Genomic DNA, 16852 nt, shown 5'->3' with positions numbered 1-16852 from the left:
TGTGGCTATCAATGTGATGCTACATGATGACATTTCTTTTACACTTTGTTTTTTTAAAAGCCTTGGAAATGACCCATGCATTACATTAAAAGATTAAGGTTGCAAAGTCAGTCAGCCATGTAAGAAATGACCCTTTGTGTGTATGTGTTATGATATAATCTTTAATTACATGGTCAAATACTATTTTTTCCATGGAATCCCTCCCTCATTCAGTGCATTGAATGGACGATGCTTACTAAATGAGACATTATTTAACATTTTTTCTCATCCATCAGTGTGTGGTTTCCAGGCCTTATTTATTGCACACTGTCATAAATATAAAGGGAAGGGTAACCACCTTTCTGTATACAGTGCTATAAAATCCCTCCTGGCTAGAGGCAAAATCGTTTCACCTGTAAAGGGTTAAGAAGCTAAGGTAACCTCGCTGGCACCTGACCCAAAATGACCAGTGAGGGGACAAGATACTTTCAAATCTGGAGGGGGGAAAAAAGGTTTTTGTCTGTCTGTGTGATACCTTTGCCGGGAACAGATCAAGGATGCAAGCCTTCCAACTCCTGTAAAGTTAGTTAATCTAGCTAGAAAATGCATTAGGTTTTCTTTGTTTTTTGGCTGGTGAAATTCGCTGTGCTGGAGGAAATGTGTATTCCTGTTTTTGTGTCTTTTTGTAACTTAAGGTTTTGCCTAGAGGGATTCTCTATGTTTTGAATCTGACTGCCTGTAAGATTATCTTCCATTCTGATCTTACAGAGTTGCTCTCTCATCTATTTTTTTTTTTTTTTTGTTCTTCTAATAAAGTTCTGATTTTTAAGAATCTGATTGGGTTTTTTGGGTCTTAAAAATCCAAGGGGTTTGTGTTTATCTTGTTTATTCTCAAGCCTTGCCAGGAAAGGGGGTGTAAGGGCTTGTGGGGATATTTTGGGGAAATAGGAACTACAAGTGGTCCTTTTCCCTGGATCTTTGTTAAAGCACTTGGTGGTGGCAGCGTTTTACCTAATCCAAGGGCAAAGACTTTTGCCTTGGGAAGTTTTAACCTAAGCTGGTAGAAATAAGCTTAGGGGGGTCTTTCATGCAGGTCCCCACATCTGTATCCTAGAGTTCAGAGTGGGGAAGGAACCTTGACACACACAATTTAAACCTTGGCATGAAGACAGAATTACTAATTTCCACCCCTCAGCTGCTTGTCCCAGTTTTCTTGCCCAGCCAGTCCCAGTCTCCTTGTCTGCCCCTGCAACTTTACCAGCTCCCAGTACCAGTATACCCCCTCCATTGCCATGCCCAGGTCAGTGCTTTGTCTTTTCTGCATTCCAATCAGGCAGTTTCTACCTCCTCACTGCCTGGGTGCCCGCAGTGGAAGTATTGAGAGCACAGGAGAGAGAATCTCAGCTCTTAGTTCTGATGCCTGGCCCCACAACAGTCCCCTGCAACTGGCAGTAGCAACTGCAAACAAGTCTTGCTTAGCCTCTGCAACCCTGAGCTGGAGCATGCTCAGTACAGACAGAATCTTCATATAATTTAGGTGCCAAACTCTAACTAGTCTCTACTAAGCACATGCAAAGAGATTTTTTTCAGAGGTTTATAACTTGGTCAAATTGTGGTCAGTTTTTCACAGGAACAGCAAAAGGCCTATCCCTGACACCAGAGTGCTCCTTCCACCCCCAACACACACACACCCCAATTTCACGCTCTTCCTCCAAAGGCTGGAGGTGCAAGAGCTTCTCAACAAAATGATTATACAATTTTTAACTGGGCATGGGGAGGGCATAGGGGGAATGACATTTTTCCGTAGTCTCATTCTTAGTAACAGCTGAACCCTTTTTGCTGAAACCTTCCAAACAAATTCAGTCTGAGGCAGACACCTGGCAGGGAGAATTTCAGTCCAAATGGTTAGTTTGCCAAAGTTTTATAAACTCCTGAAAACAATGTCTTATAATGGGATGTGTTGGGCAGCCTTAATCATAGGCATTCCTATCAACTCCACTTATTAATGGTTCATAAGTCAGAATTTATCTGGTTGGAAAGTAATTCAAATTCCAAACCATTGTCTTTTACTTTCAAAGGATGGCTTTCATCCTTGAGACACTTGTTTAGATGCTTCTTCAGATGCATCTGAAGAAGTGGCTTTTTACCCACGAAAGCTTATGCCCAAATAAATCTGTTAGTCTTTAAGGTACCACCAGACTCCTCGTTGTTTTTGTGGATACAGACTAACATGGCTACCCCCCTGATACTTGTTTAAAAAGTGTTATAGGTAGCTACCTCTAACAGTTCTGGTATTAAATTAAGTTTGTTTGGGGAGTAAGAGCTCTCTCTTCAACAGCCCTTTCCTTCATTGTGTGATGACACCCTGATAGCAGCAGAAACAGGCAGATTCCCAGCAGTTTTGGAATACATACTTGTATCCATTGTCAATATTGCAAACAGACTCTGTAAGAAATATTGAGTGTGTCTGTTTTCCTGTTTAGAATGAGGAGTTGAGGAAGTTGACCTGTTTAATAGGAACATAGATTATGTGCTTAAAGGTACATGTTCAGGGCACTGTAGTCCCCTCGAGGTCAACTTTTTTTTGTTTGAGGGCTAGTAGATTGCCCTAGGCACTAAAGATGTTTGTGACTCTCTAAGGGACCATCTAAAATCACCAACATAATAGCTTGTATCTCTGGCTAAAAGTCACACAATTATCATGGAAAACGTACATACTTCAAAGTTAGTCTTTCATGCAGGTTTTATTCCCTCTGCTGAAGCACTTTCTGTATAGCTTCACCTGGTCATGTGAACAATCTTCAGCTGTAGTCATGGTCTATTAATGCAGGTGAAAATCTTCACTTGAACTTTTCTTTTGAAAAGTGAATTATTTACATTAAAAATGCTGGTATTTTAAGTAATAAAGTAATCTAGCCTTATCTCAACCAGCCTTGTTGTTGCATGGCAGCGTTCTCTCCAGATATATATGGGTTCAATTGCACAGGTCTGGAACTGATAGTGCTTGAATAGAATTAAAAGTGTTCTCTCTTTCTCAGGAGCAGTATGATAGGCTGCCAGCTGACATTGTTGCTTCCAGACCAAAGAATGCACCTCAGGATATTGAATTGAATGCTGAAGACTTTATAGTTGATGTAAGTATGTCCTTTCAGAGCAAACTTAGTGTAAAACATACTCTGTCTTCATTTCTGTATCACAAAGGGCCAAGTGTACCATGTAAAAGTTTGCAAATAAAGCTGAGTATACTTTATATTCAAAATAAGAAAGCAGTTTGTCCCATTCACACTAATTACACAATTCAGGGACAATATAAGGCATAAGGTAACCCTCGGTGCATTCCCATCCCTGTGTGGAGTACGCAGTTGGTATCTGGTGCCTAGCAGTTTCCCTGTATGTATTACTCCTGAAGCCTATAGATCAAGGGTTCTCAAACTTTTTCATAATGTGGCTCGTGTTAAGATTGGAGAAGAAAATGGGCTATGCAATCCCTGGGAAGAGAGGTGTCCACAATACAATTTGTTGTCATGTAATATCCCTTTGGCAATGGAAAAGAAGTGTTAGGAAAGCATTTAGTTACTTTTTTAGCTGTTCCATTGCTGGCTCTGCTCCCTGAAAGCACTTCCTATTTCCTCTTCTGTAACATTTGCTACTAGTTTTTGTAAAGAAGAGCCTTGAATGCTTGTAGAAGCAATGAGTGGTGGTCACAGCACCATGTGCCCTGCCAGTTTTCTGCAGACTGCTAGCAAGTATTGAGTGACCACAACTTAAAAACAACTGCAGTAGACTTTTTTGTGAAATATAATAGTTTCTGTAGTGTCCTTCACAAAAACTGAATTTCAAAAGTCACAATGGATTTAAATTATACAGTTAGAAATTATGGGTATGATAAATTCACCTCTTCTGGACCTGGCAGAAAACAATACCTGCTGCTTTCACCTATCAGTTGGTGTGTGTGGATTTGGATTGTCAGTCTTGTTTCCTAGGAATAGTTGGTGCTAACACAATGCTTCACTCAGGACAAGTTTTTCTCCCAGTAGGGGAGGGAGACCAAAACACAGAAGGCAGTTTGACTGCCTTACAAATCTAACTTAACAGCTCAAAGCCTTTCTAAACTAATATTGCTGAAAAAGATAATGGGAAAATGCCATCCAGTCCCAGCAGTGGGGCTGCTGGTGTGTTCTCTAAAGTATGTTAAAGATGACCTCTAAAGTTTTTTTGCATTTATTCCATTTTTCATCTAATGAGGCTTGTGGTCCATGAAGGTTCACCTCTATTTTCCTTAGTTCTGGCAAAACCCCTGTTATCAAAAAGAAAAAGAAAAATAATGGCTGAGTCTCCTCACATGAAAACCCAAGGGAGAGGGATATAGGCTCCTCCCCCTACTGACATCACAGCTCTTGGCATGCTCTCTGAGCCAGCTCTACCACTTTTATAAATTGCTACCTTTTGAGCATAGTGGTTACATTGCTGTCTCACAGCACAGCGTGGGATGAGAAAACCCTCTGACTTGGAATAGTCGGTGATTAACACGTTCCATTGGTTTGCAGTGTGGACTGTTTCACAGAAAACAGAATTACGGGAGCTGCTGAGCACACAGGAATGTATCCAAGAGACAATTTTCAAGGAGGAATAAAAGAAGGAATTTTAAAAATAAAATATAATAATAATACATATTTAACCATATAAATGATTACTCAATTTAGTATTTAATTGTAGTTGACTGTTTATGCTAGTGATGAAATACATACACCATATATACTTAGAGAAATAAAATTAGGAGGACTTGAAGACATACTTGCTAATCATTAAATGTAAAAACCTTTGCAGGGTTACTTTTAAGGGCTTGTCTTCACTACTGGGGTAAGTTGACCTAAATTACGCTACTCCAGCTAATTGAATAACGTAGCTGGAGTCACCGTAGCTTAGGTCGACATAACCCAGTGTCTTCACTGCACTACGTTAATGGGAGACGCTCTCCAGTGGACTTACCTTACTCTTCTCAGGGAGCTGGAGTCGACCAGAGAGCGCTCTGCTATCAATTTAGCAGGTCTTCACTAGACCAGCTAAATCGACACCCGCTGCATCGATTGCAGCAGTGTGGATAGTGAAGACAAGCCCTAAGTATTGAGAATCAGCCTGCTCTGACAGCAATCTCATTATTACTCGTGTGCTTGTGGTACATTAAGGCCCACATGGTGGAAGACTTGCACTTGGGAAGGGGGTTGTGACCTTGAAAATGGATAGCTACCTAAGACCAGCATAAAAAAAACATAACGGAAGTATTACATCTGCAAGTAGAAAGAGACTGAAGCATTCCTTCTCCCTTGGGTTGTGCAATGTCCAGCTACACCTTTGTGACTGGAATATGTCTTCCTATAAGCCATTATTCCTGCAGATAGGCAGTGTGACCTTGGTCAAGACCCTTTCAGAGCAGTTCTACTTGGAAAAGTTAACTTTGCTTAAAAAAAAATCATTAGGGTTTAACATTTGTTTTTCCATTTACTGCATCTGCACTTAATGTGTCATGTCGTGGCCAGTCCTGCAACCAGAGGTCTTCCTGGTCTATGCATTCCCACCAATACTAAAGGTTCTGCAAGTCAGTTGCTGCCCTCAGGCACACTGATGTAATCCCATTGTTCTCAAACTATGCCTTCATTTACATCTGAGTCATTGGAAAAAGGGAAATGCTTCTCTGCAAGTGTTTCACTGCTGAAATTGATTTGATCTCTCCTCTCGCCTTCTGTGCCCCATTCCTCTCCACCCTAAAAATTCTGTTTTCTTAATTCAGATATTCTGGAAAACAAATAGAAAAATTATATGTATTGGGTGGAGGCAGCACTGGTGTGTTAAAATTGTCTTGGTTCAACTGCCAAAAATATTCTAGTGGCAGCACTGTCAAGTTACCGAGGCAAAATTAAAATTTAAGGGCTACCACTACATATAGACAGATCTGAAGCATATCTGAAAGGTAATCTGTAAATCACTTTAGATTTCCCTCAACTCTGTTTGCTGGACGCCTCTCTGTCTGATTGTAGGTCACTTTTAAGGTGATACTTTACAACTTTCTTGAAGCTCATCACATCAGTGAAACTAATTTCATGAAACAATTGAGACAAATTTTAGTTTTTTCATAAAGATTAACTATTAGTTAGTGCCAAATATTTTAGAATAATCCTTGCTATTTTCTAACTACTAATAATTATAGTGTCTCTTTTGTTAGAATCTTAGTAATCTCAAGTCTAAAAAACTACCCAAAAATATGTATTCTTCTGTGAGTGCTTGCTTGCTTGTGTTGATTCCATTCTAGGTGTCCGTGCGCCCATGTGCACGGTCGTTGGAGATTTTTGCTTTAGCAGTGTCCGTATGGTCGGCTCTGGCACCCCCTTGAGTGCCGCGTTCATGCATCGGTCTATCAGGTGCCGCCAGCCCTACGCCCTCTCAGTTCCTTTTTGCCACCCACTATGGTTAGTCGGAGTGCATTTCCTTGCATAGCAAGGGCTAGCGGTTTCATCTCTTCTGACTTTAAGCTGTAGGACCTTGTAAACAGTTTGCTTAGTAGTTACTGATAAGTAGCTTTTAAGTGTAGTTAGAAGTTAGAGTCCCAGCAGGGACTTCGCCTCCAGCGGGGCATGCCCCAGTCTCTGGAGCTTAAGCCCTGCATGGGCTGTAATAGGCCTATCCCTGTAAGTGATCCCCACAGAAGCTGCTTCAAGTGCTTGGGGGAATCCCATTTGAAGGACAGGTGTCGTTTTCGTAAAAAATTTTCTACCCAGGACTCAGCGCGGGATATTCATTTGTGGGCTCTCTTCATGGAGGCTGCTCTCCATCTGGCTTCTGAGCCTTCCTGCAGACTCACCTAATACCTCAGCCTCAGTGCGCAGCGCACCCCTGGAACCGGGCTCTGCCTGGCGCCAATTCCTGGTGCTGGTGCCCAAAAAGAAAAAAAGAAGCACGGCTCCCTGGCACTGGGCAAGAAGAGCCATGGGACATCGGGCAAAGGACCCAGTTCTGGCCACCCACCTACTCTGGAGCCACGTGTCCATATCTCCCCATTTGGCGCCCTTAGCCCCTTAAAGGATCTACCACCAACTCCCAGGAGCAGTAGGGGACCCAAACTCCTGACAGCATTGATGCATTCCCAAGCTCCCCCGGCACCAAGAGAGCAGAGGCCTCCGCCCATGCCGCTGACACCACACGTGCCGCAGGAAACAGCAAAGGCTCCCTATGAGGACAAGCCAGCTGCTAAGACCCCTCAAGGGGCAGTGGAGCGCTGCCAATCCCCCGAGGCGAGGCAGCGCTCTCCTACTCTTGTCCCAGATCTCCAGAGTCGCAGCCCACATCCTCCAGGGCTCTCCCTCAGGCGCCGCAATTGCGCTCTCCACTGTCTCAATGCAGATTTTGACTAAGGGGAGGGGCCAGTCCCCATACTACTGGCACCATTCGGCCTCCCGCTGATCGTCCTCTTGGTGCAGGTCTTGGTTGCCTGCCCTATGGGAGTGCTCCCTGTCACGACACCAGTACCCTCGATACCGGCACTGATCCTCTCACTCCGGGCACCGGTCTCCAGGGACAACGGTCGGCAGGCAGACACAGGCATCGACGGCCCCACCATGGTCACAGGAAGGGGATTCCTCCGGCACGGAAGAGCAGTTCAGCCCCTCACCCAGACTCCGCCGGCGCAATTGGGCACGAGAGGCCACGCCGTCATCGGTGCCCCATTGGCAGCACAGCCAGTGGCCTTACTGGAGCACGTGGGGCCGTGCCGGTCGTGACGATGCCCCTTTCGCACCACTCACCTTGCAGCAACAGTTTGCAGCACCGACCAATGTATGATGGGGTCCTCAAAATTGCCATGGCCTCTGGCAAACCCTGTCTTCCATCCTTCCCACCTCCAAAAGGGCTGAAAAGAAGTACTTTGTCCCAGCCAAAGGGTTTGAGTATCTTTATACCCACCCACCTCTGGGTTCGCTGGTTGTCTCTGCGGCCAACAAAAAAGATAAGCAGGGGCACACTAGCTTAACTCCCAGAAATAGAGGCCAAAAGACTGGACCTTTTTGGGAGAAAAATTTATTCCACTGCCAGCCTGCAATTCCGGGTGGCAAACCATCAGGCCCTCTTGGGCAGATACAGTTTTAACTTATGGGACTCCCTCTGTAAGCTCAAAGAGTCAGTCCCTCCTGCAGGGTTTGGCCCAAGAATCAGCACCCTGGTAGAGGAGGGCACTGCGGCGGCTATGTGCTCCCTCCAAATAGTGTGGGACACTGTGGACTCAGCAGCAAGGGTGGTTGCGGTGGCAGTGGTTATGAGGTGCAGCTCCTGGCTTCAAACCACTGGTCTTTCCCTAGAGATGCAGCCCTTGATTTAGATCCTCCCGTTCCATGGGAATGGTCTCTTCTCCGAACAGACGGATGTGAGGCTGTATGGGTTAAAGGACACTCGGGCCATCCTTCGCTTTCTGGTCATGCGTACGCTGCAGTCTTCACAGAAGCAGTTCCAGCCACCCCCGCCACCAAGGTCTTGGCAGCCTCAATGGGTCTGCAAGGAGAAGGGATAGACACGCAAGTTTTAGTCCTCACCACCCTTCCTCCTCCTCCCACGCAGCCTGGCCCGGTAAAGCAGCCAGGGGGCCAGAAGCATTTGTTTTGAAGGTGCTCTCGAGAGTGATGTCCAAGTCAATTTCCCAGATCCACCTTGTTCTTTCCTCAACCATCTTCGTCCCTATGGTTCAGCCTGGTCGCGAGTCACCTCGGACCGCAGGGTGCTGGACATAGTATCTCGGAGCTATATCCTGCAGTTTTTGGCCATCCCTCCCTCCCACCCCCAGTCTTGCCCCATCCCTCTTCAGGGACCCTTCTCACGAGCAGCTCCTTACTCAAGAGGTTGAGAACATCTTGCGCCTGAGGGCGGTGGAGGAGGTCCCTTGGGACACGAAAGGAAAAGGGTTCTACTCCCACTACTTCCTAATCTTGAAGGCAAAAGGGGGCCTCAGACCCACCCTGGACCTGCGTCGCCTCAACAAGTCTCTCAAAAAGCTGAAGTTTCACATGGTGTCCCTGACCTCCATCATCCCCTCCGTGGTTCTGGGAGACTAGTACACTGCCCTCAGTTTAAAGGACGCTTATTTCCATATTCCCAGGTCACAGGCGCTTCCTCAGTTTCATAGTGGGCAGATGCCATTTTTAATTCACAGTACTAGCCTTTGGCCTCTGATCGGCCCCAAGGGTGTTCACAAAATGTGTGGCGCCAGTGGCTGCTTACCTGAGACATCAAGGGGTCCAGGTCTTCCCGTATCATGACGACTGGTTCGTCAAGGGCCCATCTCGGGAGCAAGTGCAGAGGAGCCTTAATCTGGTGCGTTCCACCTGCCGCAACCTGGGCCTGTTAATAAACGAGAAAAAATCCACCTTAACGCCCGTCCAGCGAATAGAGTTCATTGGGGTGGTTCTCAACTCCATGCGAGCCAGAGCCTTCCTTCCAGGAGCTCGTTTTCAGGCCATGTCGGATGGACCTGATCTCCCATGTAAAGAACCACCTGCCCACCACAGTTCACACCTTCCTGTGGCTGTTGGGCCATATGGCCGCATGTACGTACATGGTCGATTTCATCTTCGGCCCCTGCAAATGTGGCTGGCGTCAGTCTACATTCCCAACAGGCACGACCTGAACCGGATAGTCTGGGTGCTGGACCACCTCAGGTCATCCTTGAATTGGTGGTTGGACCTCAGGTAAGCGTTGGAGGGAGTCCCCTTCGCAACCCCGTTCCCGTTGCTGACCCTGGTCTCCGATGCTTCGGACCAGGGCTGGGGAGCCCACCTGGGCGAGCTGAGCTCCCAGGGCCACTGGTTGTGGGACGATCTAGCCTTCCATATCCACATTAGGGAGCTCAGAGCGGTTCGCCTGGCCTGCCAGGCTTTCTTGCCCCACCTGAGGAACAAGGTGGTGCAGGTCCTGACGGACAATACCGCCGTGATCTATTACATCAACAGGCAGGGCAGTGCCAGGTCTTCGGCCCTTTGTCCAGAAGCTCTCTGCCCTTTGGACTTTTGTGTGTGGCATGCCATTCATCTGGTAGCCACGCACCGGCCTGGAACCAGTAATGTCCTGGTGGATCACCTCAGCAGGACTTTCTCATCTCTCCACAAGTGGTCGTTCCATCCGGAGATGGTCAGCATAAACTTCTAGAGGTTGGGGACTCCCCAGGTGGACCTATTTACATCCAGGCAGAACAGAAAATGCCACGTGTTCTGTTTGATCCGGGGAATGGACAGGGGCTCCCTTTCAGATGCCTTTCTCATTCCATGGTTGGGGGCGCTGATGTATGCCTTCCCGCCAGTGCCATTGATTCCTTGTGAAGATCAAGCAAGACAGGGTGAGAATTATCCTAATAGCCCCTGTGTGGCCTCATGAGCACTGGTTCGGCATGTTGCTGACCCTTTCGGTAGCTGCCCCGCTGCAGCTGCCCCTCTGGCTGGATCTGCTGTCCCAGAACCACAGCAGCCTTTTGCATCCTAACCTGGAGGTGCTGCACTTGACGGCTTGGCTGCTGCATCGCTAAGCATGGATGAATGGCCGTGCTTGGCCCGTGTCCAGGAGGTCTTGCTGGGTAGCAGGAAACCCTCCACCAGAGCGACTTATCTGGCCAAATGGAAAAGACTCACGTGCTGGGCCTCAGAATGGCATAGTCGGGCCGAGCAGGCCCTGAGGCAGGAGATACTGGATTATCTGCTGCACCTCAAACTCCAAGGTTTGTCCCGGTTATCGATCAAGGTCCACCTGGCCACTATCTTGGCTTCCATCCTCTGTTCCAAGGCAGGTCAATCTTCGCTCACAACATGATGGCGTGGTTTTTGAAAGGTCTGGAGTGTGTCTACCTGCACGTCTGGGATCCCGTTCCCCGCCCAGGACCCAAATCTCATGCTGTCGAGGCTCATGGGGTCTCTCTTTCAGCCTCTGGCTTCCTGCTCTCTCCTGCTTCTCTCATGGAAGGACTTGTTCCTGGTCGCGATAACGTCGGCCTGCAGGGTGTCCGAGATCAGGGTGCTTACTTTGGAGCCGCCCTATATGGTCTTCTACAAGGACAAGGTCCAGCTGTGACTGCACCCAGCGTTTCTGCCCAAGGTCGTTTCCCAGTTTCATACTGGCCAGGACATATACTTACCTCTTCTTTCCAAAGCCTCATACATCAGATGAGGAGCACAGACTACACACCCTGGACATCAGGAGAGCGCTGGCCTTCCACATAGACAGGACAAAGCTGTTCTGTAAGTCAGCACAGCTGTTCGTTGTGGTGGCAGACAGAATGAAGGGTCGCTCAGTGTCTGCTCAGAGGATTTTGTCCTGGATCACGGCCTGCATCCGCTACTGTTATGAACTGGCGAAAGTGCCTGCGATCGTGGGACCACACTCGACTAGGGCACAAGCGTCATCAGTGGCCTTCCTGGCGCAGGTACCAATCCAAGAGATCGGTAGAGCCACTACCTGGTTGTCTGTTCACGTGTTCGCATCTCATCATGCGCTTACCCAGCAAGTTCGAGACAGCCCTGGCTTTGCCAGAGCAGTGCTGCAACCTGCAAGATGGTGAACTCCGAGCCGACTTCCGTTGATACTGCTTGGGAGCCACTTAGAATGGAATCGACATGAGCAAGCACTTGAAGAGGAAAAAGCAGTTACCCACCTCTTTTGTAACTGTTGCTCTTTGAGCTGTGTTGCTCATGTCCATTCCTCCTGCCCCTCTGTCAGAGTTGTTGGCAAGGAGGAACTGAGAGGGCGTAAGGCCAGCGGCTCCTGATGTACCGACGCAGGAGCGCAGCACTCAAGGGGGCACCACAGCTGGCGCTACGGATACCGCTGCAGCAAAAGTTTTCAACCGCGCGTCTGGGTGCAGCACACCTAGAATGGAATGGAGCAACATCTCGAAGATCAACAGTTATGTAAAAGGTGGGTAACCGTGTTTTGTTCATCTGTATCCGTTTCTGAATTGTCTCCATCAAGGTTATCAATATGGACTATGGAATGAAAGAACAGAACCCTATTGATAAAGTTCGCTTCTATTGCAAGTCTGATCCGAGCCAGGCAGTCAAGATTTCGAAAGAACAGGTAGCTATCGCTTTACCAAGGGCCCTTATCAAACATGCCCGGCCTGCTTCTGAAGGAAATTTTCATATAACAGGTTGTGGAAATACTTCTGTGCAATAGTGTGGTGGTGGGGTGCAGTTTTACCACAATGTGGAATCTTAGTATTTAACACAGTCCATCCAAAATCCATTCCTCATTATCTTCAGATTGACTGACTAATTTTTCCAGTCAAACTCCCTAATTTTGTGGTACACATTATGCTTTATAATGAGAACTTACATTTTTCTACCTACATTTGGAAACATTTTGAAGTTCATTGATCAGTTGGCTCTAGATTCCAAGAAACAGTATAATTTCTTTTCCTCTATTCAAAAGGTTTCAAGGCTTCTGCCAGAGACATTTGCAGAGCAGCTGATCCGGGTTTATTGCAAGAAAAAGGATGAGAAGAGTTTAGATGCTGCAACAAAGTGTTTTATTCAGTGGTGTATGAACATGGATTTTACTAAACCACAGGTAACGTACTACTTTATAAATACCCCTACACACAGATTCATCCATTCCCAGGCCAAAAGGGACCATTGTGATAATCTAGTCAGACCTCCTGTACAACACAGGCCAGAGAGCTTGCCCAAAATAATCCCTACTCCTTCAGCGTCTCACCTTGGCACATGGACTTGGGACCTTCAAAATCTGTGCATTGTTAGGGATTTTTTACCTGTAAGGCCTTGTCTACACAGGAATGCTGAATGTTCTAACCAAAGCAGTGAACTTAAACCAATGCAAACCCATGTGGACACTCTTATTTCTGTTTAAGGGTAGCTTTTATCAGGTTAACATAAACTGATTGGGAACAGGTGTAAATTGAACTGAAGTGAGACACTTTTATCCTGAAATAAGAGCATCCACCCAAGGGTTTACATCGGTTTCGTTAACTGGTGCAAGTTTTGTTTGTAGACCAGCCCTAAACCACCACGGTGGGGCTCAATGGCATCTCTTTAAGGAATCATTCAGACCAGTTCCCAGGCCTGTAAAGCTTCCTGTTTCCCCAGGAGAATTTAATTTGTTTTTTTTGTTGATCTTTTATGGGCTCCTGTTCAGGAGCCCCAATCTCCTGGGGAAACAAGGCATCTTGAACAGGAAGAGGGTAGAGACTGCCCAAACATTCCTGGTTTTGAAGGTCCCTGCTGCTGTGTGTGGGTAGAGCCTATTGCCCCTGCTGCTTGTCAGACTCCAGAGCATAGATACCACAGGACGTGATGGGGATGGAGCACACTGTAGGCCCTTTATGCAGTTGTGGCTTTTGCAATAGGGGCAGGGCCAGAGCCACCTCTGTGGTCCCAGCTCTTGGGGATGTTGAGTCAGTGGGTCAAAAACAGTCTCTGAGAGAGACAGAAACTGATCCTGAAGGAAATAGGAACCTCAGTCGCCTGCCGGGGTGGCACCTGTAATATCAATAGAGCTAACTTGGCATTTCTGAGACAGCATCCCCTCCCCTGTGCTGCCCCTTGCCTCCTCTATCTTTTCTCCCAGTAAACTTGTTTTTCAGCTGATAAAATTATTTATGTCCATCACTGTAGCAGAGTAGTTAATATGATGGAAACAAATGACATTTTTGCCATTATAAATAAAATGAGAATGTAAATTAGGTATTTCACATGTATTAAATATGCAAATCATAGCATTGCATAAGGTGCACTGAACCTCTAGTTTTCTGGACAGTAAGCCTTAGTAGGTGTGACTTGTACATCAAGTTCGGTACGGACAGTGTGATAAGGTGTCTTTTTCCAGCAATTAAAGGTTTTCTCTTAGCAGTTGGTTTTGAATGCTGCTAATTAATCTGTATCTCATATTAAGCTGCCCCTCTTTCTGTATCTGCTCTTTCAGGTCTAGATGTTTTCTCAAATACCTTTCCCTGCATGAAATGTAGTCTGGAGGAGCTCTGAGAGAAACGTACTCACATCACAAATTAGTTTCATGTCCTTTAATAAAAAATGTAGAGCTTTAAATCCCTTCAGTGTGACGAAGCATAATACCTTGTATTGAGCATTTCTAAAACCAGTGTGTTAGGCCTCAGGGCTTGTTTTCCAGGGGTGCTGAGCACCCACAGCTAATCTTGGGGGTCGCTCAGTACCTCCAGAAATCCAGCCACTGGAATATGGTTTCCACAGGCATGATCTTGGGCATGTGAGTCTCCTTAGGGCTCATCCTTTTGTAACAGTTCTGGGTTCTGAGAGCAAATCAGAGTTAATTTCTACAATGTGCTTTGCATGTGAGATTCGTAAAAAGCTTTCCGTGCTTCTAACAATATCAATTTTATCATGCAACCAGCTTTACACCACACCAGTTCATTGCACCATAGTAATGTGTCTTAACAGGTGAAACGTGGCCAAGTCTGTAAAACTGAATGTGGGTAATCCATGCCGCAGGATCTCAGCACTTTGTTGTGGCAGTATTGGACAGCTGAATTTGAGATGGACAATGGGATGGTTACTGGGCTCACTTTGTGTGATAATACACTAAGTATTTTCTGGCTCACCAACTTCCTGGATTTATTGGTGACTAAGCTTTGGGAACCAGCTGAACAACTCGGATACATTTGTACAGAGTTCTCACCTACAAAGTGCTCAGTCATTGATAATGACCCGTTTATGGCTCATTTCTCATCCTTTCTATTCATAAGCCTAAAATTGTGCTTCTTGTTTTGTTCTGTTTGTACAGCACCTAGCACAATGAGGTCCTGGTAAGACAAATAATAAAGTAAGAATGTGCTTGTAAAACTTGGTAACTTTTTCTCGACTTCCTTTCAATTACTTTCTAGGATGGTGATGTGGTCGCCCCTGAACTAACTCCAATGAAACCAAGCTGGAATGACCCTGACGAGGATGAATTGCAAAGTGCAAATGACTGCAGGGAAGCTTCAAAATCCAGAACCAGACTCTTTCAATAACTGATTTGTTAAATGGAGTTTATTTGCAATATTTAAAGCCTTTCCAGTAACAGTTTTGCGCTGTTCCTTCTATCCCTTTAAAAGATACTTGAAAGGGAACAGCACATTGTATAAAACCTACTTGAAAAGCTTTACAGAACAAGTTTACAATAATGCAGTTTTTTAAGTTGCTATATGTTTCCTGTATGTAACATAGTGATTTAAAAGCCCTGCGAGCATTGACATTGAAAGGGGAATTTTATATGTGATCAGTGAGTACTTGCAGCAGAACGAACAAACTGCTGTTCTAGTGTTTGACTTGAATGTATGGGGGCTGTGTGGCAAGAGTACCTTTAAAAATGAAGGCTTTTGAAATACCCCAAACTGCCATAAAATTCCAAAAGGAAATTAATATTTTACCACTGCTGTAGTGTAACTAGCATTGCACTTCAACATGATTTTGACTTCCCTAAAATCAGAGAAATGTGAGCAGCAAGTGCCCAGCTTCCTTTACTGGGGCAAATGTCATAGACAGTATAGATCTTCCCAATTTTTTTTCTCTTTTATGTCCCCTACTTCAGATCCCTTTCTTTTAAGATAATTGTGTTGTCACATGTTCTGACAGAGCCAAGCCTATAGCTCAGATTTCTTAAGCCTTACTGAAGTGAAAAGTGCGTCAGTGAGGGGTGGCGCTTTTTTTTAACCCTGTTTTTTAGATTGTGTTTTTGTGGCTTTACAATCACTTTTTCCTGCCATTTAAATGTTCTTTCCCCTGGGTCTTGTCATACAGCACAAATGGGGTGGGGACCCGATTTGACTACTGATAAATGGCTGTCCAGTATACAGGGCAAACAAACTAGGCAGATTTTTCCTCCAGTCTTTCATTTAGAGATTCCTCGAAACATAGTAAGTAAAAAAATATATTCATACAGAAATGGGATTTTTAAGTTGCCTGTGTCCGTTTTTTAAAGTAGTACCTGAAACACGAAGAAAACAACCTTAACCTCTTTTTCTGAACCTTTGACTTTGGAAGTCAGGTGTTAGTCACCAGTGGGTCTGAATACAAAATCAGTGTAATAAGTCTTCAGTGAGAGACCAGCTCTGTTACATGAAATTAATTAAACTGTCCCTTCTAGAGATGGCATCTGATAATTACCAGATGGAGGCAGGCCATAATTCTGGTATGCTGTTCTCTTAATATGCAGAAGCCCATATGTTCACCAGAGGGGGGTGTTGTACAAACCCCCTTTTCAGTGCACTACCAGTGATTCTGATCTACAGGTGGATGAAATGGTGGTTGTCAGAAATCTTCACGGACTTGGGAAGCACCTCTCTAACAGTGCTGGAATGTACTTGACTTCATCAAACTGAAAGTGAAGCAGTTGTGCTAAAACCCTGTCATTCAAGGCAACTTGAAACATTACATACAGAATAATGTATTCATTTCACAGCTGTCACTTCAAGGTATTTGCTTATTTGAAACTATTTTAATGAGTGTTCTATAGAAAATCTTTTGCTTGAGAGAGCCATGCTCTTTGCTTCTGAAAGGTGAAACTTTACCTCTGAGCTGGATCTTTTTTTTTTTTTATAGTTCAAACTAACTGAGCCTGAGTTGACTGAAAACGAATGTATACAAATATTTTAATACAACTTTTTTCATAGAATTGCAGTGTGGATTGTTTGTATTAAAATCAATAGTACAGTTAATGCACAGTTAAAATGAAAATTGCCCAATGCATTCTTAAAGGACAGACATTCATAGCTAAAGCAAGTCTGAGCCCAATTTAGAATGACTTTTTCCATCAGTTTGCTGTGATGTCCCTTGTGCTTTGGAAGCTCTTCATGCTGGAAGAGAGAGATTGGCTCTATTCC

General features: G+C 45.3%; 1 protein-coding gene across 1 annotated transcript in view; it reads left to right on the top strand.

Annotated features, from left to right (window-relative positions):
* The window catches only part of SAMHD1 (SAM and HD domain containing deoxynucleoside triphosphate triphosphohydrolase 1), a 65200-nt gene extending 48556 nt beyond the window's left edge, over positions 1–16644 (top strand). Inside the window, exons 13-16 of the mRNA XM_073309943.2 lie at positions 3018–3113; positions 11971–12075; positions 12430–12567; positions 14873–16644. Coding sequence (XP_073166044.1) covers positions 3018–3113; positions 11971–12075; positions 12430–12567; positions 14873–15001 — 468 coding nt within the window. The 3' untranslated portion in view covers positions 15002–16644. The remainder of the gene's footprint in view (positions 1–3017; positions 3114–11970; positions 12076–12429; positions 12568–14872) is intronic.
* Positions 16645–16852: the final 208 nt, after the last annotated feature.

This window comes from Lepidochelys kempii, chromosome 13 (assembly GCF_965140285.1).
Source record: "Lepidochelys kempii isolate rLepKem1 chromosome 13, rLepKem1.hap1, whole genome shotgun sequence".
Classification (NCBI taxonomy): Eukaryota; Metazoa; Chordata; order Testudines; family Cheloniidae; genus Lepidochelys; species Lepidochelys kempii.
Note: the sequence above shows the minus strand (reverse complement) of the source record. Positions and strands in the feature narration are given on the sequence as shown.